At 53.5% G+C, this 27,775-nt stretch overlaps 1 protein-coding gene across 12 annotated transcripts in view; it reads left to right on the top strand.

The window, feature by feature from the left end:
- KCNC4 (potassium voltage-gated channel subfamily C member 4) overlaps window positions 1–27,775 on the top strand; it is an 87,574-nt gene that overhangs the window by 4,770 nt on the left and 55,029 nt on the right. For 3 of the 12 annotated variants that reach the window (XR_010588181.2, XM_073999431.1, XM_045365631.3), the window contains exons 2-3: window positions 8,056–8,992; window positions 11,060–11,263. Coding sequence is in view for 11 of the 12 variants with exons in the window: in XM_073999431.1 (XP_073855532.1) it covers window positions 8,056–8,992; window positions 11,060–11,263 (1,141 nt within the window). In the remaining variant the exon portion in view is untranslated. Of the gene's footprint in view, window positions 1–8,055; window positions 8,993–11,059; window positions 11,264–13,578; window positions 16,090–17,204; window positions 19,030–27,775 lie in introns of those variants that run through there. The other 9 variants (XM_073999468.1, XM_073999471.1, XM_005542420.3 and 6 more) reach the window with 8 other exon arrangements.

Below are 27,775 nucleotides of genomic sequence, written 5' to 3'. Positions count from 1 at the left end.
AGTCACGCTGTCCGTTTCTTCCCACCCCTGTTCCCCTGGGTATGTGTGCTTCCTTCCCTCGCTCACAGCTACCTCCTTCCTAGAAGGGCCCACAGCACTGTGGGGTGGTGGGCGAAGAGGGGCAGAGGAGCAGTGCTCTGCCCTGAGGCATCCTTTCGCACACATCAACCTGGTCATTCGAGTAGTGCATTGTGACAGGAGCAAAATGATACAAATGGAAAGTGAACTGAGCTGATTATGAGAGCTTGTTGCCTAGCTACAGACCTGGCCCAAGGAGCTGTTCCGCTCAGGCAGGCTCCTGGGCTGGTATGCTCAACCCTGCTCTACTGTGCTGGGCCCATGGGCGGCTGCTGCTGTGGTTCTGTTTCTGTGGCCTGAGCTGGGAACAGGCACGAGGGGCAGACTGGTCCTGTCCCCACCTGCCTACTGCCCAGGGCAGAGTGAAGGCTCACCATGGAGACTTCACAGCCTCAGGGGGCCCAGTGGAGGTTTGGCAGCGTCCAGAGCTTTAGAAACCTGCACCTTCTTTTCTGAGAGCGGACAAGAGGCCTGAAGAACGGGGCCAGGACGCTCTTCCCCTACGCAAGTCACCAAGGTCTCCGGGCAGGGCTGGCTTTAGCTCAGCTATCAGCCTTATTAAGGATTACAGTTCCTCTCCTTTGGCTAAATCAGCGCATTTTTCCTGTGCTGTTTCCCTTTTGAGTAGAGGAGGGGACCCACAGGAACTCCCTGCTCCATGAAGGCAGCTCCAGCAGGGTCCTCCCCTTTGTTAAGTGTCAGTTACTATGTGGGAGGCTTGGCCTGTGCTTTCTGCTACTACTCATCTGGCCTAGGTGAGGAAGGTATTGTTAACATCTGTATATCAGTATACAGATGAGGAAACAGGCCTGGCGAGGCTTTCTCAAGGTCGCACCGCTTGTGGTAGAAGTAGGATCCAAACCCAGGTCTCATGAATCTAAGTCCGTGCTCCTCCTGTGGCCTCTGGCTCCTGCCCAGAGAGGATCTCTGGCTTCCAGAGGGTGGCTCCTCACTGGAGAGCTTCTTCCTCCACTCTGTTCTTATCTCTTCCTTTACTTCTCACTCCCTAGAATTGCTCAAGTCTAACCTCTCTTCTTACTGTGGTATTTCTATAGGAAAAATGAAGGGAGGCATGGTTAGGAGAAAAGACTGAGGGAAGCTCCCTTGCCCAGGCAGAGCATGAAACCAAGGCCGCCTAGGAAAGGAGCGGAGCTGCATTCCTGCCTGCCGCTTCTGAAGCTCCCTGGCTTCTCTGGTCTGGGCATTGCCTGGGGGACAGGTCAGTGGTCACAACAGGCTTTAGAGTGAGGGCTAGTACTCACTGATGCTGTGCCCTGTGAGCTGGGGTGAGCCAGGAACGTGAGCGCAGGAGGGCAGTACCCTGGCTTTCTGAGCTCCCCAGGAGGGCAGTGCCAGCCTGCCCTGGGCAGCCTCTCCACCTCCTTCCTGAGGAGCAGGCAGGGGCCAGGCTGAAGGCTGCAGGACTCCCTGCACACCCTGCCCTCAGGGCAACCTCCCGGTTTCCTCTTGGGTTTGTTTTCTTCTCTTGTTCTGAACAAACCAACATTTGTCTCTGAACATCTTTTCTCTGAATGCTGAGGTGTTTCTGGTTGTCACATTTGGGGTGGGGTGTGGAGTAGGGGAAGGGGAGAAAATAGACCAGCTATTTTAGAGACTTGGGGGAAGAGCAGGCAGGCAGGAACAGAGCCAGGCAGCTTGGCCTTGAGGGTAGGAGACTCTGAGCCCTTCACCCCCACCCATGGGCAGTGTCAGCCTGGGATGCTGGGCACCAGAGCTCTGTGCCACCCTTATTCCCAAGCGTAACTGACTTGCCATGACCTCTGGCCCTGCTCCCTTCTGGAATTTTCTTCTGGCTAAGGGGTGGTCACCTGGTCTCTAGCAAGGGTCCTTATCAGGAAGTGGACCTGGCTCACCCTGGAGGGCAGCAAAGGTCCTAGGGCCCCAGTCCCTAGAGGTATTACTGGGCGTATACCCTTGTCACTTCGTCCCAGTCAGTGGGTCTGACGACCTCTTCTTCTGACAGGCTCACCAGGACCAGGAGAGAGAGCAGGGGGTCGGCTTGGCCCCAGTCATTCAGAAAACACTTACTGCACACTTACCATACATATGCCATACACACGTGGGGTTCTAGAAATCCAAAGATGAGTCAGAGGGGGTCCCCTGCTCCTGACGAAAGCCAAGTCGGGTGGAGTAAGTGGCGGTCAAGGGAAATTAGGTGACAAGAAATGGCAACAGTAATACAAGATGGATCAGGAGAGGTGCCACAGGAGTCATAAAAAAGTAAAGTTCAATAGGAAGTGAGAGGAGGAATCAATATATCCCACCTCTATGTGGGATGAGATGTAGGAGGTGTTCAGAGAGGCTTCCACAAGGAAATAGAAGTTGAGTTGGGTGGGCCTTGTAGGATACTGAATTAGCACCTTAAATAATTTTTTAAAAGAGGTACATTATAAATAAATACATAAATAAATAAAAGTTCAGTGTGGGTAGTGCTAAAGCACGCAGTAATAGGGAGAGGGGGAATTTTCTGGTCAGGCGACCAGCCCAAGCAGAGCTAGGACATTTTGGGGCCCAGATGGGCAATAACCAGGAATTTTGTTAGACTGAATAGTGGCTTCTTAGTTAGTGATTCGGGCTAACCTGAATTCCTTCTGGGGTAGGGACTCATCTGTTCTGGGCAACCCAGAGGCCCTGAGAGGCCCCAAGTGTGGGCTCATCGGAGGGTGAGCATAGGTAGAGGTGGGTTCTAGACACTGGGACCAGAAGGTCCTGGCTCAGCATGGGGTGGGGGCAGGGCCAGGTCCTGTTCCAGGGCCACGTCCTGTTCCTAGCGGGGAGGAGGGGATGTTTCTCTACTGGGACCTGGGCCTTAGTGCGGGCCCTCAGCTAGGAACCAGGGATAGCTCAGAGATGCTTTGTTTGGCAGACCCTCTCATTTCCTGCTTCTTACCCCCAGGACTGCCCCACTGTCTTCCAGCACTGCCTGGGCATGAGGATCTTGCTTCCCCGGAAGGCTCAGTCCCTCAGTCCCTCACCCCATCCCCACAGATCTTACTCTGCTAGTGTCTTTGGCTGTGTTCTCAATTTTCCTTTCTCCTACACTTCATCCTTAATATAGGTTTTTGGGCCCGAGTCTCCTTATGTTTATCTGTCCATCTGTCTCCCTGGCCCTTCTTCCCTGGGCTCTCCTCCCCTGCCCCCGCTGATTGTATTCAGTTCCCAATGATTGGTGTCTATCACCTCTCCCCTCGACCCAGCCTGTGCCAGATTCCTGGAACGCTGTAGGCTTTGTGCTGAGTTTTACAAGTATCATTCCTTTGCATCCTCAAAACAACTGTACAAAGTAAATACTACCCTCGTCCCCTCAAACATAGCAAGCAGATTGTAGCCTCAGGACCCTTGCAGTACTCATCCCTTCTGCCTCGAACTTTCTGGGTCTTCGTATGACTCACTTCCTCACTGTTCAGGGCTGTTCAGGTGTCACCTTGTTGTTAAGGCCTTACCTGATCTCTCTATTGGAAACAACTCCCCTATCCTCACACCCCTTATCTCCTTTTTCTCTTTATTTTTTTCATAACACTTAGACCACCTGACATACTGTGTATTTTGCTTGTTTATTTGTTAACAGTCTGCCTCCACTAGAATGTAAGGTCCCAGGGGCAAGGGTGGTTGTCTGGTACTTTCCCAAACACAATGTCTGGTACTTGGTAGGCACTCCCTTTTCCGTTTTATAAATGAAGACCTTAAGGCTTGGAGAGGTTAAGGAACTCATGGAGGTCTCATATGCAGTCAGTAGCAGAGCCCAGCTTGAACCCAGAAGTGTGTGACTTTACATTTCTAGGGACAGTCCAACGATGGGGTTGGTGGAGGAGGCTGGTAATAGTGCTGAACACCTGTGCCTTTGGAGATGGATGGGTTTTCAGCAGGACACAGCCAGGCAGTGTGTCTGAGGAGCCCAGGGGGCACAGGGAGTTGGGAGGAGAGACACTCTCCTGCTTGGGTGATGGGAGCCTGCTGTCCAGGGTGCTGAGACCCCCCTGCATCCTCCCAGCAGGAGAGGAGCTGCCCCCAGTGGAGCCTGTTCACCGGCAGTTTTCTACTTGGGAAGTTTTGACTTCCAGCAGAATCCATGCCCTTTGTGGTGGAAAGAACTAGCAGCTTCAGCCGTGAACATCAGGACAAGCCACTCCTCCCTGGGCCTCAGTTTCTTCATCTGTAAAACAGCAGAAATGGAGTTGAACTGGGTAACTTCCTCAGTCTTTTTCACTTCTAAAAAGCGAAGATTCTGTGATATTTTGGCTCCAGATTCAGCTTCACCTCCAAAAGCTGCACGCAGAGGACCCTACCCCTCCTCAACTCTTATTTCCATTTTATGGAGCACTTATTGGGTGCCAGGCATTTACCATACAGAAGCTCATTTAATCCTACCGTAACACTGTGAAGGGAGTACTAGTACTGTCCCCATTTTATATAGAGGAAACGGGTACAGAGGTTACCATTCATTTACCTGATTGAGTGGCAGGGCCAGGATGAGAAATCCTGGAAGTCTAAACCGGGGCCCAAGGCTTCTAGTATAGGGTTCCTTAGCTGTTCTCTGCCCTTAGTCTTTCAGCACAGGAGCCCATGGGAGGGAGACTCAGATCTCCACTGCCAGCTCTGTAGGATGGCAGGATGGTCCAGTGGGGAATGAATAGAAGACTCGAGGCTGAGGCTTTGGCCTCTAAGCAGGGTGGTGTTGCTGCAACCACCTCTTCTTCCCTTGGCCCTGTTTTGTGCTAGGAAGCCCTAGTCAAGGGAGCTGTGTATCCCTGCCTCCAGAGGGGAAGGCCTGGGGAAAAGCACCATTTGCAAGCAGGGTCAACCACTTATGAAATGATTCAGTTTGGGGAGCAACTTAGGTCAGAAAGGAATAATTTGGGCCCTGAAGGGGAACCTGTAACCTCAGGGCCCACCTGGAGCAATGTGCCACAGTTCAGGCCGCATCTCTGTCTCCTTGGGGAGGGAGGGCTTCTTGGGGCCTGCTGAGTGCCTGCTGCCCCAGCCCTGGAGAGGCCACAGTGGAGACTGAGGCCCCACTAAGGTTTCAACAAAGGAGGAGGGGATTATACCCACCTGCTTGGTCAGAGGTGCCAATTGGAAAGAGCTTTGAGCTGAGAGTCAGGAGACTTGGCCTCAGTGTGATCCTGAGCAAATCATCTGCCTTTTCTTGTGCCTCTATTTCACTTAAAAAATGGGCACACATGACCACGCTTTAGCTCCCCTCCTCTTCTCAGGGTGGAAGTGAGGGGTAGCAGTTAATAGTAGACGGAACAGTTCTGTATTTTGAAAAAAAGTAAAGGTGAGCGGGTAGACAGGAATCCAGAGGGTAGTTCCCTAATCCAGGATGTGGCTGGTACCCACGGGGCCTGAAGGACTCTCTTGCCTGCTGCAGAATGAGCCCGTGGTGGTGGCAGGTGAGGAGGGCAGCGAGGCAGGCTCGCTGGCCCTGCTATGAGAGGATGGCCAGGGCCACGCCGTCCTCCCTCCCTCCCTCTGCTCACCCTCTTGGCAGCTCTTCCTGAACTTGTTTTTCCAAGTCACTAATTAACTTTACGCTCAGTCTCCCAGGTGGGCCTACTCTCCTGGCTAACTTTTCCTCAGAGAGCCAGCTTCTGCTTCCCATGGTTCCTGGCAGAATTGGGATATGCTGTCCCTGCCCCTTACCTCAACCACTCTGTTTTTCAGGGGAGAGGGTGGTGCCGGGTCTGGATTCCCGGCATGACCAAGGCCATGGACAGGCACTTTTGCCAGCCCACCTATGGATGGCCATGGAGAGCCCACAGGCTGGAGCCATTTACTTAATGCCCACATCAGCCTGTATTGACTTGGCAGCCCCTTTCTCAGAGGAGGAAGAATAAGGCCAGAAAAGGAACTTAAACTTACCTTCACTGGGGAGAAGCAAGCAGGAAAAACTCCAGTAATGTTGTAAAATAGGGAAAGTGGGTCTGTGTAATTGTTATTACACACGCATTTCATCTCCATTCATCCCCTTGGGCCCAGCCTTCTCCTTCCGTGCTGTTTCTGATCAACCCATCCAAGTTAAAGTGTAAATGAGGTACATTGAGGTGTGTGATGGGGGATCTGTCCTAAGCCCGAGACACACATTCCCATGGGTGAAATAGCAGTCGTCAGGGAACTAACTGGGAACAGGATCAGTGATTCAGAGACGGCTTTCCCAGGCCTGTGAATTGACCCTGCCTGGGAGGTGGTGAAAACATTGTGGTATGAAGAAAAGGTACAGCCTTTGAAGTTAAACAGTTCTGATTTCAAATCTGGTTTTTACCCCTTCCGGACTGCGTGACCTTAAGCACGTATGTAACGTCTCTGATGATCAGTTCATCCTGCATAAAATGGGATGATGAGGCGTGCGTTACAGGGTCGTAGGGAGGACTGAAGGCCATTGAAGCATATACAGAGTGCTTAACAGTACCAGGCACGGAAGAGACAGCTGAGGACTGTTCATTCCCAGATCTCCCCCCTCAAACTTTCTCCTGCTCCAGAAGCCCTGGCGGTGCTGCTGCTTGCTTCATTTTCCCAGGTCCCCTTGTATTCTTCACTGGTGTTTTGCAGTACTAAGAACAAGGTATGCCTTCCCCATCCCAGTGCAGACTCCCAGGGCGGAAAACCTCTCTGAGTCCTCACTGGATAGGGGATGGGCACATGCCAGTGCCTGCCCACGCAGCCAGGTGGAAATCAGGGTGGGTCAGACAGACTTGGGGATTACCAAATGGTACCATGAGCCCACAGACCTCCTTTACCCACCTATTTAGGCACAGCCATATCTGGTCAAGGAGGAAGCCCAGTCCAGCCATCACGCAGGATAGGCGGCAGCAGGAGGCATGAGACTGGATGTCATCAGTGGGCATCCTGACAGTGGTGGATGGCACGGCATGAATAACACATGAAGGCTCCATAATTGGTGTTATTACACATGCATTTCATCTCCATTCATAATGATTGGACACTTAAACCCAGCCACCGTTCCTCTGCCGAGTGCTGCTGTCATCCTTCTAGCTGAGATCCCAGCAGCTGTCGGGATTAGCCCCTGCCACTCTGATGCTGATGGGTGTGATTCCTTTTTCTTTGGAGCTCAGAGTTCCAGGAAATGTCAGTTTGTAGGAAGGAGTGAGACTAGTTCTTGCGACTAGACCACCCTCTCCACTGCCATGGTGCGCATGTTGTCTGCCTTCGGGGACTTCCTCACCACCTAGGCAGTCAGAGGGGACATCCTAAGGTGAGAGGCAGAAGAAGAGACTATGGCTAATAGGCTCAGCCAGCAGAAAGTGGTCCAGGGTCATTCCTTGCAGCATCCTGCCTCTGAGCATCCCTTCATACAGTGGACCTCAAACTAGTGTGCATTAGGATTACTTAGAAGGTTTGTTAAAACATTGCTGGATGCTACCCCTCGGCATTTCTCACTCAGTAGCTTTAGGTAAAGTTTGAAACTTGCGTTTCTAACCAAAGGACCAGAGACCTAATGCTTCTGGTCCAGGACCATACTTTGAGGACCATTGCCTTAAAGCCCAGTTACTGCAACTGTGGTGCATGGACAAAGAGCCTCACCTGGGTGCTTGTTACAAATGCAAAATCACAGGACCTGCCCCAAGCCTCTGGATCAGGAGTGCATTGTAACAAGATTCCTGTTGCAGCTTGACAAGCCTTAAAATGCATATGGGTCAGAGGTGGGCAAAGCTATCGAAGGCAGGTCTGGCAGCTGTAGATCCCTGACCAGTTGCTTCCGGCCAAGAGCAGCTTCGGTCTTCTGTAACAAAGATTGGGAATCATTGCCTGAGAGCCCCCAAGCATATGGATAAAGACCCTCTGAGGAGGGACTTCCAGCCCTGTCTCCACATGTTAATCCCATCTCTCACCCTGGAATGCCCTTTCTGGTAACCTTCATGCAGAAGTCCATGTCCCCAGCTAGGCCCATCCATCCCTATCTGACAGCTGCCCCCTGCTCTCCTCCCCTGCCCATAGGTAGTGGCCTTTGCCTCTCTCTTCTTCATCCTGGTCTCCATCACCACTTTCTGCCTGGAGACACATGAGGCCTTTAATATCGACCGCAATGTGACAGAGATCCTCCGCGTGGGGAACATCACCAGCGTGCACTTCCGGCGGGAGGTAGAGACAGAGCCCATCCTGACCTACATCGAGGGTGTATGCGTGCTGTGGTTCACGTTGGAGTTCCTGGTGCGCATCGTGTGCTGCCCCGACACGCTGGACTTCGTCAAGAATCTGCTCAACATCATCGACTTTGTGGCCATCCTGCCCTTCTACCTGGAGGTGGGGCTGAGCGGCCTGTCGTCCAAGGCAGCCCGAGACGTGCTGGGCTTCCTGCGCGTGGTGCGCTTCGTGCGCATCCTGCGTATCTTCAAGCTCACACGCCACTTCGTGGGGCTGCGCGTGCTGGGCCACACGCTGAGGGCCAGCACCAATGAGTTCCTGCTGCTTATCATCTTCCTGGCCCTGGGCGTGCTCATCTTTGCCACCATGATCTACTATGCTGAGCGCATCGGGGCCAGGCCCTCCGACCCTCGGGGTAATGACCACACCGACTTCAAGAACATCCCCATTGGCTTCTGGTGGGCTGTGGTCACCATGACGACACTGGGCTATGGAGACATGTACCCCAAGACGTGGTCAGGCATGCTGGTAGGGGCACTGTGTGCGCTGGCTGGCGTGCTTACCATCGCCATGCCGGTGCCTGTCATCGTCAACAACTTTGGCATGTACTACTCCCTGGCCATGGCCAAGCAGAAGCTGCCCAAGAAGCGGAAGAAGCACGTGCCACGGCCGGCCCAGCTGGAGTCGCCCATGTACTGCAAGTCTGAGGAGACCTCCCCCCGGGACAGCACCTACAGTGATACCAGCCCCCCTGCCCGGGAAGAGGGTATGATCGAGAGGAAACGGGCAGGTGAGATTAGGGGTTGGGAAGGAAAATCCCTTTTCCCCCAGTGGCCTAGGGAGTTTCCAAATGAACCTCGGCCCTTGGGATTTGGGCATGTGTTTTGTGTGGGGCTTCCGTAAGCATAAGAGGTGCCTTTATGAGGGCAGGGTGTTGAGGCCGAATTTCTCTATCCTCTGGCTGGGTCTCTAATAGCTTCCCAAACATCGGATCTTTGGACTGAGTATTCCACCCAGGGTAGGGTGTGATGAGCAGTACATGGGGCTGTATATTAGACGCCCTGGTTTTAAATCCAGTCTTGGCCACTGTGCTGTGTGCCCTGAGGCCGGTCACCCCCCATCTCTAGGCACCTGTAAAATGGGAATAATATCATACCCTACCCTCAAGATTTTGAGAGACCCGAATGAATGACAGATATGAAAGTACTTTGAGAAGTTAAAACCACTTTACAAATGTCAGGCACTGTCAATATTAGCCAATGAGCAGGGCAGCTGTTCTTCCAAGGTACGTCAACACATGAATCACTTCTTTGCAAACGTTCGAGTCTGGTATCTCGGCCTAATAAATGTGATAACGTAATAGCAGTGGGAGGCTGCCTTCTGTTCAGCACAAGCTAGATTGAGTCCTGGGCTCAGGGTTTGACATGGGGTGGAAAGGAACTGAGGAAGGAGTGGCCCAGACAGTGTTGGGAAGGGGAAGAACATGGAATAAACTAATATCTGTGCCCTGGAAGGGGAGAGCCTGGGCATCTGAATCCTGTCCCTCAAGGATGGGAAAGGCCATCCCAAGAAAGCTCATCTCCATCCCTGAATCAGGAGTTGGGGAATGGAAAACAGCTTAATCCCCAACAACATGGATTTAGGTTGGAGAGAGGGAAAAGCATCCTGACTGTTATGTGTAGGCTGGGCTCCTGGGAAAGGTATGGAATTCCTGGTATGGGGAGCTGGACTGGAGCCAGGAGACTATGGGTAAGCTCTGGGGCAAAGTGGGACTGACCCTGCAGGAGAGGCGCGTAGCTTGGGACACTCACCTGTGGCCTTTGGCATGTGCCTATCATACATGCCCGGGTCCACTTATTCCCTGGGGTCATGTCAGGGGCCTGGGTCTTCCAAAGGCCTTGATAGAATAGCACCCATCAGGCTTCCCATTTCTCCCCCACCAAAGTGGCACTGCTTCCTAATTTGTGAATATTAATCTCCCGGGGAATTTCAGCTGCACTCTGAGGCCCATTCAGCGCATAAAGAGAATCCCAGTATTAAAATGTAGAAGTCCTTAAGTCAGCTCCTCAAGGTACACTTAACTGTGGCCCTATCAGCCTTGCACTTAGCCTAACCCTGACAGCAGCCACAGTAAGGGCATGCCTGGCCAATGGCAGGGCCACTGTCTTCAGATAGAGTAGCACCCCCTTCTCCAGATCCAAGGGCCCAGCTTCACCTGTGCTACTGCCTGACAGAGGCAAGGGGTGGGGACTAAGCCCACAGCACTTGCGAGCTGCGTCGGAGCTTTTCCCATGGTATCCTCCTCAAAGGTCAGCCCTAATTGCAGAGGGCTCTAGGCCTTTTGGGCACAGGACTCTGGCCTAGATGCCCAGTGAACAAGAATGACTGTCATCCAGGGAGAAAGCATGGATACTACTTTATAGGTTTAACCCTTGCCATGCCACCCCTCACCCCTAACAAGCCAGGTATTCTCCAAGGGAATGCAGACTCATCCAAGAGTCAGCCTGAGCCAGACCCAAGGAGGAAGTAGAGTCTGCGGCCTGCTTTGGGCTGATCTCCTGGGGCAGCCGTCAGCAGGCAGATTTGAGGAGTCGCTGCTGTAGGGCCTCTGCGCTGTGGCTTCATCCCCGAGGAGAGACCCTAGGCTGAGGCTGGGAGGGAAGTCATTTTACACCAAGTGCAGCATCCTGCCTTTTGCCTTCTGCTCCTTGGCTCTGACAACACTGCCTCCCAGGTAGATGCTACGCCCCTCCTGAGGTTGAGGAAGTAACACTCTGGGTCTGGGAGACCCCAGATGACTCACGAGCAAGGCCCGGGTGGCCCCTCACGCAGCCTCCTTTCTGTGTGCCCCCTTCAGACTCTAAGCAGAATGGCGATGCCAATGCAGTGCTGTCCGATGAGGAGGGAGCTGGCCTCACCCAACCCCTGGCCTCCTCCCCCACCCCTGAGGAGCGCCGGGCCCTGCGACGCTCCACCACTCGAGACAGAAACAAGAAGGCAGCTGCCTGCTTCCTGCTCAGCGCTGGGGACTATGCCTGCGCCGATGGTAGTGTCCGGAAAGGTATGGTTTCCCAAGCTGCACAGGGGGGGAGCCCCCACAGAGCTGAGTCTCCCGAGTCCCCCCCCAAGAGCTTGAGGTCCCCGCCTCCCCTGAGACCATGGCCGCCATCTCCTCTGCCTTGGACGAACTCTCGCTTTTAGAATGGGTACCCGATCTCCCAGTCCCTGGATTAGAAAGGCCTCCTTCATCTCAAAGGGCACACGGCTCCCGTCCAACTGCCCATGGGAAAGAGCAGCGCTAGAGGGTTGAGAGCACGCAAGGCCAGGGTCCCCGCCCGATGCTTCCATTGCATCTCTTTCTACCTCTCGTTCCCACTGCTGCCTTCAGGCCCCATTTCACAGGGTCACTGCCAGCCTCTCCCTAGGCCTCCCTTAAACACAGCTAAGCCTTCCCAAGTAGGTCACCCCTTGAGGTACCAGCAATGTTCAGGAGTCAGGGAGCCCCACACATCCTCCCATCCTGTGCCAGGGGTCCTGGAGCACAGGATGGGCAGACTTCCATCTGCAAGCACCTAGGGGGTGACTGTCCTCTTGAGGCAGTGCCAGAGATGACCAGGGGGTGGGGTAGGTGGGCAGGAAGAGTGGGTCCCATCTGAGGAATGTTCTCAGTATTTGGAGACGTAGAAGGAGCAGTCCATCCTCTGCTTGTCAGAAAAGGCTGAAATTCCATCCCCAGGCCCTAAGCCTGCAGCAAGGCAAGGGCAGAGGTTAGGCTGTGGAGCTAGGAATGACCAAAGATTGTGGAGGGCCCGTGGTGGCTGAGAACCAGGGGTCTTAGGACCGGGCCCTCCTACCCAGTTTTCGATCACTTATTCGTCTCCCTTGCCCTGTCCCTGTTACCTAACCTCCCTCAACGTTCTGCCTATTGCTAGAGTAAACCCTGACTCCCTCCAAAACAGAGCTCTTCCCCAGGTTCTCCGCCACTTCTTAACCAGCTGGATTTCCCATCCCCCACTTCCCTCTGTCCCCAAACTCCAGACCCAAACTAGGTTGAGTGAGGAAAGGGCAGTGGCAGCTACAGGAATAGCCTGTGATGCCTCTGTCCCTCTGAAGATGTCCCGTGGCCTGCCGGCCCACGCAGGCTCTGTGGGCACCTTCTAGTTTCTTTCTCAGCCCTTTCAGTACCACTGTTCCCATGGAAGCCCCAGGCCACCCTGAGTCTAACCAGCCCCTGAAAGGTGTGTGTCCAGCTGTGCTGGGCATGTATTCTGTGGACTGGCAGAAACAGGAATCGCGATCTGGTGCCTAGAAGGAGGTGGTCCAGCAACCCCAACAAAAGGCTGCAGATGGAGGGTGCTCAGACCTCTACCCTCGCCTGTGTTCCTTTGTTCACCGCTGTGTCCTATCCTTGGGCCCTGGATTTGGCCTTCTCTCTTGCCTACCATCCCAAACAGGCAGTGGGTTCCACTGTGTCCTGTTCAGGCCCAAAGCCTTGCTCTGGCTGGACTATGCTGAGCGGACAATCTGGAAGGAGCGGTCACTGTGTAGGACTTGAACACACAGAGCTGAGTGCCACACACACCTGCTTTCCTCTCTGGGCTGTGAGGGGCTCAGTGGAAATAGGTGTGGAAGAGGCCATGAGGGTACCAGTCAGGAGGGACCACGAGGTGCTGGGAGTGGACTGCACCTGGGGAAGGAGTTTCATGTGCACGTGCATGGGGCAGGGGAGCCAGCATCCCACTATCCAATATCCCTGGGGTTCCTGTGGGGCCTGGCTGCTCTGTTTTCAGGATGCCTCCACACTGCTTCTTGGCAACAAGCATGTAGCTCAGCCAATTAGAGTGACCTTCGAGAGGAACAGGTGGGTTGCTGGGAAACAGGCCCTGCTAAGCAAGCGTGGCAGTTAACATCGCCAAACTCCCAATGTGCACTCGGCAACTTTCCCCACACTGTACTGTGCCGCACTTCTCCACACTCAGGTTACGCTTAAGACCAGGAGTGAGTGGGCCTGGGCCTCCTCCACGCAGGCCCGTGTGTCAGAGTGTCAGTTCCCTGGGAGGATGGTGGTAGGTGCTAATTATAATTAGGGCTTCTTAGAGTCAAGAAGGCTGATGCTGGAGCCTGTGGGGTCTTTGTCTAGCTGGACTATCAAGGAGCTAGTGGGGAGCTTAACTGGGGGCAGGACAGGACAAAAGTCAGCTGGGTGTGGGCCTCTGGAGTCTGTCCTCAGGAGTCCAGGAGACCTAGAGACCAGGGAGAGTCAAGGAGGGCCAGGCCCCTCCACCCCAGCCCAGGGCCACTTGCCCTGCAGTGTCTCCTGGAGCATGGACCCTGAGGAGCTGCGCCCACTGACCCATGTGCCTTTTCTTCACCAAGGCTGTGGAAAGTCCCGGAGTCTAAACAACATAGCTGGAGCGGCTGGAACCAGCCTGGGGCTGTCTCCACTGGCATCACGATACAGCTCGCCCTACCCTCTGAGAAAGTTCCTGCTCACCCCCTTCCACCCCCTCACCGGCCCAGCCCCTGGTCACTCTGCCCCTTAGCTGCACCTTCACCTCTGGGCACATGCGCACAAACAGGTGCCCTTCCATGCCCTCAGCGCGGACTCCCCAGGGCCCACAGGGGCAGCAGGAGGGAGCAGTCAGGACAGAGGAGAACTTAGGCCCTGAACCTCTCCTCCATAGCTTTCAGCTTCCCGAAAGGTTCAGCTCTGGAACCGGAGAGCAAAGGGGAGAGCGATCCCAGAGCTTCTCCCCATATTGGACTCTTCCTGGGCTGTAGGTGCACACCCCGGACCTGCCTCTCAGCCTTGCCTCCCTCTTGGGGTCCCACCAGGGCCAGTCTCAGCCACCAGGCGTGTATGTGTGCACAGTGGCCTGGGGCCAGTCGGCCTTGCTGAGCAGTCAGGCCTACGTTAATATTTTTAATCACTGTGAATGTATTTCCATTCCTCATAGCCTTTAACCAGTAGCCAAACAGCCTGTCTGTCTGTCTGTCTGTCCACCCCACACCCAGACCAGCAAGGAACAAGGCTGTCACGTGGGGCATCTCTGCCGGTGTAAAGGTGCTTTGACTCCTTGGAAGGGCAGTGCCTATGAGCAGTGCTGCCCTGGGAGAAGAGGCCTGATGGTTTCTATCTCTGGCTTGGGGCGCAGGTGGCGGTCCCTAGCGTTGTAGCCTCAGGCTTGGTGGAGGCCGTGGGCGGGCTGCCTAGGCGAGGGAGGCCCTTCCCTCAGGAAGCCTCTGCCCAGATTCAGTGGTGACTCCCACTGGCAGCACCTGGTGTCCCTTCTGCACCCCGAGCTGCGGCATCGCTCTCCACGTTGCTTCCCCTGCTTCTGCGACAGTTTTTCTTCTCTCTCCCTCTCCCTCAAACTCCCAGCCCTGCCTCTGAGTCACCTGCCGTTCCCACCCAGCCTCTGCGCTCCGTATTCCTGCCAGAACCGGAGGCTCATCTAATTTCTATAATTAAGTGTATTCATTTACCTAACGAGCCCAGGAGCACAACAGGTTTGTGAGTCACTGGGTGAGCAGGGGTACACCTTGCGCAGGGGCAGCTGAGGGGAAGTGTGGGGACAGAGGCCATCTTGCCCCCACCTGCTCCTGCCACTCCCAGCCTGAGGAACAAGGTTGCCTCAGCCAAGACGTTTCCTGTTTCACCTGATGGGAATTAGACCTGACAGCAGAGCCGTGCGCCTGGCAATTTTTAGAGTCAGATTATGCAACTTTGCGGAGAGAATGACTAAGTAAGGTCCAGATCGGCTCCTTCCATGGTCGGCAAAGATAGGATGGCAGGGCAGCATCAGGGCTGGGCAGAGGCAGAGCAGATTATTGCATGGGGTTGGGGTGTTGGGTAAAGCCTGTGCCGGGAGTGTCCCCATCTCGGCACCTCCCTCAGTCTTGGGCAGACGCAGAAATGTCCTTCTGGAAAGGTCTGTTCAGAGTGGGTGCTAGGACTACCCCTACCCTGCAGTGGTTTGTGGGGCCTGCCTCCCACTTGCTCTGAGAATGAAGTGACCTGACTCCTAAGAGTTGAGAAGAGGGGATGTGGGGGCCTCCATGCAACTGCCCTTCAGGAGGGAGCAGGCCCTTGAAGTGACAGGGATGGGGAAGCCTGTGGAACAGGATGGAGATGCGAGGGCCACTCCCCCAACAGTGACAGGGCTCTCTGGCACAGAGGGCCTGGACTCTGACAGGGACACCACAAGCCGGGTATGCAGGTTAGCAGGGATGCCACTGCTATTTTCTCCTCTGACTTGCCTTTCTGATTCAGGGAACCGAGGCCGCTATTTCTGTGGCAGCCCTCAAGTTGTCAGGAGCCCAAGTTTCCACGGCACCCACCGCCTCCTTCCCTCTCTTCCCTCCCACAGGGCTGGGCCTGTTCATGGCACCCCTATGGTGGGCACAGATGTCCCTGGGCGACAAGATGCAGCAGTGCCAGGCTGGAGCCCTAATGCCTCGGGGAGCTGGCTCCCACACATCCCTCCTGGCTCTCTGGCTTCATCTGGGAGAGATAGAACCCAGATAGCAGGCGGACTGAGTAGACTGTCTGCCCTTATTACCTCTTAGCACCTCTGGGCCTGCCCAGGGCCCTGGGAAAGGGCAGGGTGAGCCCAGGAATTTGCAGAACCCCTGCATACCAGGCACTGCCGCAGGAAGTGGCCGCCTGCACAGGCGTCAGGCTTACCCAGGCCTTGGGCCTCCCTCCTTGGGAGAAGGCTCTCTCCCACCCACCATCTGAGAGTAGAGTTTGTTTTCCTTGGACTAGACTTGGACCTGCACCCACTACTTTGCTGTCAGACGCTTTTCCCCTGCAGCTGGAGCTCAGCCCCTTCCCACAGAACTGGGAGGCAGTCTGGGTAGGAGTTCACAACCTCACCTTCCAGTCTGTAGCAGGGCTACTGGCAACCTAGAGGCCAATTTTCAGGGCTTCTGAGAGGTAGAACCAGAGGGAAGAGCACTGCAACCTAGTGGCTGGCTGACAGGAGCCAGAGGGGAGGCCATGGTCTGGCCGCAGGGCCTAGGCTGCCCTTTCGCAGAGCTTCCTGGGAGAGGAGAGGAGGGCCTGCTCTGCTCTGGCCAGTGCCACCCTCTGAAATCCCTGCCCCACCCCTGGTGGGTCAAATAGGTAAGAATCCAGGACGAGATTCCTAGGAAGACCCTTCCCCAACTCTCAGAGGTCCCTGAGGATGGAGAGTCCATGGAAGCCAGTGGAAAAGCAATCTAAGGCCTTTATCTCAGTATGGGCTGCTCTGCTCCCTGGCTTCTGGGACACTTGACAGCCTTGCTGTGACTCCTTCTGTCTCATACAGTGCCCATCCAAGTCCCCTCAGTAACCCAGGCATTCTCACCAGTGCATCTTAGGGCCTAATTGCCTGCAGGGAGCCCAGAGGCACTCCCCTGTCCCCTAGTGAGTGGGGATCAGTGGCAGGTGTTGCTTAAGTTATGCAGACGGGTGTCCAGGGCAAGACCACAGCTCTGTCTGCATGTCCTCAGAAGTGGGGCTCTGAAGAACCCTGAGCTCCTCTGATTTCAAGGATAGCACTCAGAGGCCCAGAACACTCGTAGCCAAAGGGGCAGTGTTTAAGGAGGTGGCTGGGGCATACAGTCTTAAGAAGATGGAAACAGCATCACCCCAAGATGAGGACACCACTTCCCTAGAAAGGTGATAGAGGCACCCCAAAGCCCAGGATGGAAACTGTGAGGTCTGGATGCCACATCTGCACTCTGCCTTAACAGGAGGCCTAGCCCTAGACCTCAGACCCAAGAGCTACAGGGGTTGTCCCAGCAGGTCTGGAACTCCCACCTCCACTGTTGACCCAGATCTGCAGCTGGGACAGCAGTACTCCTACCTGCCCTACCTGTGCTCCCACCGGTAAGGTAGGGGAAGGAAAGACCCAGGTCATAGACATCCCAGGCTGAGGATGGGATCCCAAAAGGGCTCTCTGAGGGGTCGGGTTTCTCAATAAGGTACTATTTCCTGACCTTCTCTCCTGAGACAGGCACATTCGTCCTCCGTGACCTTCCCCTTCAGCATTCACCTGAGGCTGCATGCCCTCCAACTGCTGGGACTCTGTTCCTGCCACATTGAGGAAGGGGGCTGGGCACGACATGGCATCATACTCAGGAGCCTTCTTCACCAGCTCCTTGGGACAATGGAATATCCCAGGGTGGTGACAGCAGATGGAGCTACTTGGGGGAGAGCTCGAGTTGGTCAGGCAGCAGCTGGGGTGATGGCCTGTGAGCCACAGGCCACACCAGGAACTTTCCTCACTGCCTCCATGCAAGGCTGCAGAGCTATGGTCCCTTTCTCCACTGCACTGGAGCTTTGAAGACCTAAGAGGCTAGTGGTTCCTGGAGCTAGTGGTTACCTGAACAGATATGGCGATGAGCTACAACATCACCTGAGTCACCAGAGTTGGGTTGGCAGAGGGGTGAAGGGCTCACCCCATTCCCTGACCCATCCATGCTCTTCCTGGCCTTTTAGCCCTGGGTTCCTCATGCCTTCCAGCTCTGCTCCTGGCCTGCTCCTCAGCCCACACCCTGTGGGTCAGCAGCTGACTTCCTTCTAACATCTCATTCTTTGTTTCTCCCTTACTTTTGCTGAACTCCCTGTCCCCCCAACCCAGAAGGCAATGTTGAGCCGAAAGCGTGCGTCCCAGTGTCTCACACCTGTGCTCTTTAAACACAGAGACCTGCCAAGACGCCCTCTCATCCAACTATGCCCAGGCTGAAGTCCTCACCCTCTCTTAAAGCGGCACCAACATGAGAGAGACAGGCAGACAGACAGAAAGCCAGAGGCTTAGGGAAACTCTGGAACCCAGACAAGAATCATTTCGCTGGGAAAGACTCAGATATCCTTGTTTGCACAGGACTGGTGGAAAACCTCCCATGCGACCCTCGGGGCCCAGAGCCATCTGGGTCTGATGTTCTGTTCTACTGTACATTGAAGAGATATATATGCACATATAGTATCTATATTCATACATACTATACTCTTGTGTGTAGTGCACGTGCTATTGGTGGTTTGTCTTCTTTGTTAGGCTTTGTCTCCCTAAGCCCTTGCCCCACCCAGAGTTTCCCATCCCCTTCACTGATTTCTGTTGTTTCTGCTGACTGTGTGGGTGGAAGGTCCCAAGAAAAGTGCATCTGGGAATTGCCAGTCCAGCTGGGTGGTCCCAGGCTCCTGTCTTAGGGGTGTTTCCCCTGTCAGCAAGTAACCTGGTGAAGTCTATTGAAGGACAGACTTCCCCCCATGGTCACTGCTTCACTAGCCCCACCCCACCCCAGACTGGGGTTCTACCTCCCACCCCACACCCTCGTTGTGGGGGGACTTCCAGGGGGCTCCTCTGCAGCCTCCTCCACTCCTTCCTCCACCCCATCTATGTCCTTGACTTAGGGGGGGCATTTTGTCTTTTTTATTTTTGATTTTGTTCTGTCTCTTTCGTCTGTTTGTTGTCAAAGATGCTGCTGGGCAGATGGGCAGGGAAGGGATCTGTCTGCCCATCTGTCCCAGGGGGTCTGAGAAGGGAAGCCTTGGGCGAGAGGAAACCAGTTGCAATACTGTACTTCCTGGCCAGTGGCCAGAGGATGCGTGCAATAGCAGAGGCCAGGTGACCCCTTCAGCCTTGGCCTCTGCCCCTCCCTGGGCCCTCCCTCCCTGCTCCTCCCTGGTGTTGGTCAGTCCTTTTCTAAAGCTGTCCTCTCGTGTGTGTCTGGGGCATGCTCAGGCTGGGCCCTGTGCCCTGTCCGCATGCCTCCAACTGTCATGCTGTGCTCGAGCCCCAATAAAGACATCTGGAGCATCCTGCTGCTCCTGCTGTGTGAGCACCTGCCTCTGCCTCTCCTTTCTGGCTCTGTGTCTATCGGGACCTCCTGGGGCTCTCACCCCTGACACCTGAGGAGTGCACACACTCGGCATAACCCCACTCCAGCAGGAATCGTCAGTGCAGCCTGACCCCTGCATTTTACAGGGAGAGACTAGTGCTCAGAGAGGACAAGTCATCAGCCCACAGCCACACAAAGAGGACTAACCCAGGACCCCGAGTCCCAGACAGTGTTCTAATCTCCACTGCTGTCCCTAAACCCCTGCCATAACATGGAAGAAAAGATTGTTTTTTGTTTAAGGAATTCTACTGTATTCTGTTTGTGCAGCGGGCCTCCCCTCCTCCCTGCAATTGTACCAGTTCTAAATGGGCCAAGGCTCTGGGGATGCCAAAGTTATTGACTGGATGGCTGATGAACTGAGGCCAACTAGAGACTGGTGGCACAACTGGAGACCAGTTACAGATGGAGAGTGAACACATCCTGGGCCTAGATAGGACAGGGAGATGGCAAGTGATGGTCAGATGTGGCCCTTGGCTCTCACTGTTGTTATCCCTCTCACATTGACGTAGGGGCACGTGCAGGGCCAGCTTCATGGGTGTGCAACCTGTGCAGCCACTCAGAAGGGCCCCACGCTGGGTTTAATGCTTGGCTGTCACCATGATGAAGTTAATAATGGTTGAAGAGGGGCCCTGCATTTCCATCTTGCACTGGGCTCTGGCGGGTCTGGTTGCCTGCTCACCTCTCCTTATTCTTGTCTTACTCCTCACTCTTACTCTGGGCATCCACGTAGGGCCGTAGGGGCCTTAATTTGAAGTCTTGCTTTGCTGCTTGCTAGCTGGGTAACTTGGGGGTGACTCACCAAACCTGTTTCCCTGTTTGTTAGAGGATAATGATGGCCCCTGTTTCAGAGACAGAGTGAAGAGCCTGACCTGGTGTCATGTGTCTACCTGTGACATGACCTATAGTAGTGGTACAGTGTCAGCTCCCTCCCTGCCCTGTTCCCGTCACTCTCAGACTTTTCTCCACAGATTTCTGAGATCTCCGTGTCCAGCTGCACCACGAAAGGATACGAACACACCTGGGAGCTGTCTCGGGCAGTGTAGAACAGCAGGGTGAGGAGGGCATGGCCGAGGAGAGGGGAGCAGCCAGGGGAAGCCTGTTCCTGAAGTGTAAGGAAAGATCGGACTTGGAGCCTGGGCCAGCCGAGGCAAGGGGGTGGCAGACAGCCAGTGTCAATTAAAGATAAAATCTCTTCTCCGGTAGTGGAGGGCAAACAGCAGCTGTGGCCCCCCTAGACAGGAGAAAGCCATTTGCAGCCAGGCTGGCCTTGGAAAAGCTTGGCCAGGCGATAATGGGACGGGATGCGCTGCTGACTCCATAATGACATTATGCATCAGGGCCCACGGCCAAAGTGGCTGTTTTTTCTGTAGATCGATGTGGAACCATTTCATGGTCAGGGGCTGAGAACCCAGCCAACAGCAGGGGTACCAGATGCCAGAGTGGTCCTGAGGGAACTGAAGGGGTGGCAGCTGGGGTCCCTAGTGACCCTTTCAGGCTGACAGAAGAGGAGGGGGCAGTGTGCAGGAGGGTGGAGGGGTGGGCAAGAGAAGCAGCAGATCGCCCCTTCTCCCCACCTCACGGAAACAGCAGGCCGTGCTGTCAAGGAAGAAAGAGCTCTGGCTTCCTCCTGTCCCCCACAGCTGGAGTCGAGCCCAAGGTAGGGAGCTGGTTAAAAGAACAGGACATTGTTTAAAAGAACAAGACAGACTTTTGGAGTCAGGCAGACTTGGGTTTGAGTCCTGACTCCATCACTTCCTTGTTGTGTGACCCTAGGCAAGTTACTCAACCTGTTTGAACCTCTATTTCCTCATCTTTTAAATGTAGTTTCTGCCTGAGGTAGTATCTCCCTCATTGAGCCATGAGGAGAAATGAGCCGGGGCCTGCAAAGCCTTGAGCACAGCGCCTAGCACATAGCCATTGCTAGAGGGAGGGGGGAGTATTTTGGGGCAATTCACTCTAGTAACAGATGACCAGTTTGGTTTGATGTCCTCACTTTTCAATGAATCAGCCTCATTTCAGTGAAGTCCTTATCTCCTTGCGAAGGAGTAAGAGGGGATGATTATGCCTAACAGCGAACATTTATTGAGTGCTGGGCAGTACATTTCATGCTTATAAAGATGCATTCCAAGACTGATGTTGTCGTTACCTTTGTTTTACGAGGAGAAAACCAACACAGCAGTGTCAGGTCATTTCTCCAAAGTCACACAGCCATTAACTAGCAAAGCTGGGATTCGAACTCAAAACAGTCAGGCTCTATGGGTCCAATGCTTAGCCACTGTCTGAACTGAATGGGCTCGTGAGTCATAACCCCCAGTGTAGGAGTTTGTACTTTTTATGTTATTTCCTTAACTACAGATTCTCATAGCAAAGGTATTGTTTTCCCCCTTTACAGATAAGAAACCAAGGCTTGGAGAAGTGAGTCATTAAACTCACTCTCCCTTTTACGTGTATATACCACACCCCACACACACAGAAAGAGGAGGAATGACCTCTTGGGATCCATTCATTAATTAGCAGCAGGTAACACCTAGCTCAGTGACTGCTTGGTTCCTTCCCTCTGCGACCCCACTGGAGTTTTATTCTGTGACACACAGGAGTGGGTAAGAGGGGTAGGGCTGCTCTGGAACCCAAGTTACATGAGGAGTGGCTCAAGCTGGAGAAGTCTTGGAAACCTGATCCCAACTACCAGGTGTTTAAAGGGTACCTATGGGGAAGTGGGTTTAGATTATTCTCTGATTGCAGAGAGCAGATCTGGAAATAATAGGTGGAAATGTTAGGAGGGCAGATTGGGTTTAAATTTTAAAAAATCTTTTTTTAATGAAATTTTTGATTTGTAATTTTTGTGGGTACATAGTAGGTACATATAAGAACCTTATTTTCTGTTGTTTCCCTTGCTATGATAAATTTAATACTGCCAGGCATGGTGGCTCATGCCTGTAATCCTAACACTTTGGGAAGCTGAGGAGAGTGGATTGCTTGAGGCCAGAAGTTTTAGACCAGCCTGGATAACGTAGCGAGATCCCCATCTCTACAAAAAAAAAAAAAAAAAAAAAAAAAAAAAGAAAGAAAAAAAATTAGCCAGGTGTGATGGCATGTGCCTGTAGTCCCAGCTTCTCGGGAGGATCTCTTGAGCCCAGGAGGTTGAGGCTACAGTGAGCTATGATCGTACCACTGCACCCCAGCCTGGGTGACAAAATGAGACCCTGTCTCAAACATTTATTTAATACAAGGTATTGGAAACCATCCCCAAACCAAATCAACAGGGAATCCCCTGTCACCCTTCCACAGTCCCACTTTCTTCCCCAGAGGTGACACTGTTAACATCTGGTGTGGGTCCTCCCAGGCTTTTTGAAAAAGAAGCTTTCTAACAAAATTACCAAATCAAAATGGGCTTCCCTGCGGGGTAGTGAAGTTCCCTTCCCTGAAAATGTTTGGAGACACAGTGGATGATCATGTGCTGCACCAGGGTTTGTGGGAAGGATTTCTGCTTGGCGTGGGAGGTGGAATTAGAAGACTGTTTCCAATCCTAAGACTTTCTGACTCACGTGGCATGCACAGCTAGTTAGTGGTGGAGGCAGGTCCAGAACACAGGTATTCAGACGGGGTTCAGATGAACTCCTTTCCTAGCAAGATTTTCCTTAAATTCTTCTCTGCCTCTTCCCAGCCCATCAGGGGTATAGGGCAGGGCAGAGAAACATCTGTGTCTCCTCTAGTCTGGGGTGACAGGAGTGCCCTGGGCCTGGGTCGTGATGTCATCCAGTGCCTACCCTCGTGGGGCTCCTGTGGCATTATTGCAGTGAGCACTTTCCTTCCTTTCCTGGCTCCAAGCCCTGTGTGTGCATACACTGGTACCCACACAAGAGGTAGCACGTGAGCTGGCTCAGTCACTTGGGGCTATGGTAACCACATTCAAAATGCAGCATCACGCTAAAGGGCTGCCGGGGACTCTGGGGACAAGGCTGTCTCCTGGACAGCCTCAGTTGGGCCTGATCCAGCTTTAGGGGCTGAGGAGAGGGAGCCAAACGGCTATAGCTGCAAGTCAGAGGGGTCAGAGGCCTTCTGATGTTGGTGCTGGAAGCCTCTCCTTTCTTTCCCCACAGGGTTGTGGGGGCTCCTCCACTCCCTGCTCTTACCTGCCTGCTTCTCCAGGGATCCCTAGAAGAGCAGTGGTTAGCAAGCATATGCTATAGCCATTTAATACAAGTCTACCAGAAATGTAGGCTTCCACTTGGGGCTGAGTTAGGGTCTCTGCTTCTGAAATTAGCAGAGTTGCTAATTTCTGGTTGCTGGTAGGGGCTAGGGCTTGCTCCCTTTCTCTCTCCACATACTCTTTCCTGGGTGACCTCATCCCCTCCCATTGCCTTAAACATCTTCCAGGTGCTGATGTCATCCACAGGTATAGTTCCAGTCCAGAAATCCCCTATCAGCTCCATTCATTCATTTTTTCATTCATTCAGCAAACATATGTAGCATCTCTGTCCCAGGTACTGCTCTACATGCTGGGTGTACAACAGGGACCCAAACAGACACCCCTTTCCCCATGCTCTCCCTGCTCACAAACACGCCTGCGTGGCTGTGCCTGGGTGTCTTCACAGCTCCCTGATGCTGAGCTGTGATCCCACCCTTCTGCCTCCCCGGTCGCCCTCAGTGTGCTGCCACCATCCACCTTGAGGCTGAGACAGATGTTGTCAAAACTACCCTCTCATTCCTTAATTCACTCACTCATTTTTCATGCATTAAATCTTTATGAAACATCTGTACTCTGTCGTTAGGGAAACAATGGTGAACAAGACCAACAGGATCCCTGCCCTCATGGGACTTACATTCTAATCAGGGAGAGAGGCCAGAAGACCAATAGACAAAAAATGTCTCCCACCCATATTCCAACCCGTTACCAAGTTCTACATTTCTAGCTCTGAAATACATGTTAGGGATTTCGCATTTCCTGCTTTTCACCCCATTCCTGCAGCCGGACTCCTGCAGGAGCCTCCTCCCAGGTCTCCCTGGGTCCCATCTGCCCTTCTGCCACCAGTCGCCACCCAGCCACCAGAGAGAGAGTGTCTTCAAATGGAAACTGGATCAGATCATGTCACCCCTGCTTATAACCCTGTCAATGGCTGGGTTCCTACTTCGTGTACAATCTAGACTCCTTAGGAGGGCCTGTGAGGCCCTGCTGCTCCTCAGGCCCTTCCTGCCTCCGCAGACCTATTCGTGCCTCTGCTGTCAGCCCCTGAGACCAGCAGCTCACTTTGCTATCAGTTTCCCACACATCCCCAGCTCTCTCACCTTCAGTGGTTTTGCACTTGCTGTTCTCTCACAGGGACCACTTTACCCCTAGCCCAGCCTCACCCCACCTCCTTCTCTTGACCGAGAAGACCTGGCTGTAAATTTCACTTTCTTGGTGAGGCATTTTCCCCTCACACATCCACGCCCCTCTGCCTCTGTCAGTTTCCATCACTGCAGCCAGTGCATTTTCTTCATGGTACTTACAGTCCTTTGTAACTATAAATTGTGTATTGCCTGCTTCCCTGTAAGTTGCTAGGGCCTAGAGGGGCTCAGTAAATATTTTATGAACAAATGAATGAATGGGCTGGAGATAGGCCTGGCACAAGCAGCTGCTGAACTCCATCCTCTCTTATCCGTCACAAGCCCTGTCTCCAGCTGGCTTTTGCACCTCACTTCTAGGACATTCCTGGGAGTCCTTGGGGAATAACGTGAAAGCTTTTTTTACATTATGCATTTCCTGCCTGAGAAACTGTCAGAATAATGAGGAAGCCTTAGAGAGAGAGAGTTCCCATAGCCCTTCCTCTCTCTTCCTTTTAGAACCTACCATTTTTTCTACCTGGTACTTTTTGGTACTTGTCAAATTCCTCTTCCCACAGTGGCGAGTTGCTCAGAGGTGCTGGTTCATCCCAGCTCCCACTCGAGGGCCTAGCTTGGTGGTCCATAAAGAGTAGGTGCTCAGCAAAATGTTGAAGTGAATGAAGAAGACGGTGAGAAAGGAAGCAATGAATAAGAAGGAAGAGTGAGAAAGAAGGAAAGAGGAAGAGGAGGGAGGGGCAAAGGGGTTGATGAAAAGTGAAGAAGAGAAGAAGGGAGGGCAGTGAGGTCAGGGAGTGGGAAAGAGGGAAAGAGAACCCTGGCCCGGTGTCCACCCCAAGCCAGAACCCTACCCCACGCCTTCTCAGAGCCTCCTGGGTCTGCCCCAGCCTTAGGTGGGACAGCAGGGCTCCTCCAGCCTGCCACTGACACCGAGGGCACCCTGAGCTCTCAGCTCACAGACCCCGGGCTGCCTGGGGCAGGAGAGACTGCTCCTGCAGAGACTTCTGGAGGGACCAGAGCCCAAGATTCCTTAACCTGAGGCCCAGTTCCATCTCTGAGATCCCTGGAGACTCCCCTCAGCTCCCTTCCCCTCAGCTCCTCATTTTGAGCCCCTGGTCTAAGGACGATTAACTCCAAACCTAGCATCAGTGATCAAATGTTCATAGCAAACGAAGGAAGACAAACACCGGTTTTCCTCCATGCCTCAGGCCTGGGGCCCCAGAGGCCTGGCTCAGAGACAGGTGCCTTGCCTCCTCCCCATGCCCGGCCCAGGCCTGCCAGCTGCCCTCGAGAAGACCAGGGGCCAGCCTCAGAGGCCCGGAGGATCTGTTCCCAGAGTAGCCGTTGCCACGGTGACCCTCCCTGGGGTGGCGGCTCCTAAGCTGCCATGGGAAGCAGAGTTGTGCCACTACCACGGCCACCACCACCACCACCAGGGCTGCCACCACAGCAAAGCTGCTCCTGGGGCCTCCCTCCTAATTAGACTGCTGAGAGACCAGTCTGTGCTATCCTCTCACCGCACCAGGCAGCCACAGTACCAGGGAACAGGAGTCACAATCAGCCCCCTTCCAACACCCCGGCAGCATCCCGCTGTGTGCCCCAGGACGGGCTCCACCCCTGAGGGGATGACACTATTTGCCCTCCTAGAAAATCGATTAGGGACCTCATTTCAGCACCCCACTAGAGATGGCAACCAGCTCCCAGGGCGCCCGGGGGCGGGATGTTGAGGGCAGCAGTGATACCAGGTTCCCTTTGGGCCTCAGTGTTAGGTGGTGACAAGCTGGGTTTCCCTGGACAGGACTGGAGAGTTGCTCTCTAATACTATCCATCTTTCTCTTGCATTCTTTCCCATCCCTGCCAGAGGCTCTTGCTAACTACTGTCCCCTTACGTACTGGCCCCCAAACATACACACACATTGCCAGAGTCGTCCTGCTCTCTTCACTCTCTTCATTTTCTGATCTATGCACAAGCAAATATCTTGTGTCAGTCATCAGCACTCTAGTATGAATTTAGTATGCAAATATTTTATTTCCCAGGAGACAGGACTGTTGACCTTCTCTCAACTTGTGGAGTAAGAGCCTTGTTCTCTGTGATAGGAAGTCCTAGCACTAGAGGGCTCCAAGCAGGATAGATAATTTTTTGATTAGGAGAGGAAGAAATCCAAAACTTCCTGTGTGGGTCAAATTAGAGGCCAGAGCTCTGCAAGGAATTCTGGCCTGACTCCAATGAACAAAGAAGGACGTGGCACACAAAAGAGAAATCGAAAGTGATATGCAATAGAAGCTGCCTCTGTCTGGAAGATCTTCCTGCTCCTTGTGCTCCCCTCTTACATTCCACTATTGTGTCCTCAGCCTGGCAAACTCTTACTCATCCCTCAAGACCCACTCAACTGTCACCTCTGAGAATCCTTCCTGGGCTCTCCCAGGGAGAATTCCTCTGTCTTTTATGCTCTCACAGACCCTTGTATATTCCTCCATTATAGCACCTACCGCCGTGATAACTTGTTGCTTGTTTACTCATTTATGGATGCCTTCCTTATTGATGATTTTACCTCCAACCCCTGCTCAGTGGTCAGGAGCTCAAAGGTGAACAAAGGAATGAGTGAGTGAATAAGGACTGAATGAATTAGCTGCGCTTTGCTGACTTCTGTCCTTCACCCCTATCATTCTAGTCCATGGTTGGATCATAAGATTTGTCCAGAATAATTATCTGGGATCCTGGGCCTCTCACTCTGCCATCCCACCACCATGTGCCAGCCAAGTTTCCTCTCACCCATGCCACCCTCACCATCAGTGCTCCCTTCCAAAGTTCTCCATTCCCCTCAACTCTCCAGGCTTCAGCCATCTGGGCCTTTCTTTCCTGATGTTAGTAGCTACAATTTATATCACAGTCAAGTTGGAACAGCGGCAGGGCTCATGTCCTGGGTACTTTCTGCCTCCATCTTCTTCCTTCTCAGTCTTCATTAGTGGTGTTCTGTGAGCCTCGCACCCACCCCAACTCTCTGAGTGCTAGTTAGGTGCTCAGGTTTGTGCTCTTGGACGAAACTCCGGCTACATAAGTGGACATAGAAAAAGAGCCTGGCAAGGGTTGTTTCCAGAGGGGTCGGAGCTAATCCTGTGCTATTGCTGGGCTTGAGGTTCCACATCTGTGAATGGGAATTAAGCTTCCCCTGCCTTCATCCAAGGTGGGATGATAATTAAGTGAGAGTGGATGGATGGGTCCTTTGGAACTCCTGAAGCACCACTGGAGGCAAAAGGTTATCATTCTTCTGGCTTTCTCTCAAGGACTTGGGTGTTCCTCCGGAGTCAGAGGGCAGGTGCCTCTGGAAGTTATAATAGCTAACATGGATTGAGTGTTTACGAC

This window comes from Macaca fascicularis, chromosome 1 (assembly GCF_037993035.2).
Source record: "Macaca fascicularis isolate 582-1 chromosome 1, T2T-MFA8v1.1".
Classification (NCBI taxonomy): domain Eukaryota; kingdom Metazoa; phylum Chordata; class Mammalia; order Primates; family Cercopithecidae; genus Macaca; species Macaca fascicularis.
Note: the sequence above shows the minus strand (reverse complement) of the source record. Positions and strands in the feature narration are given on the sequence as shown.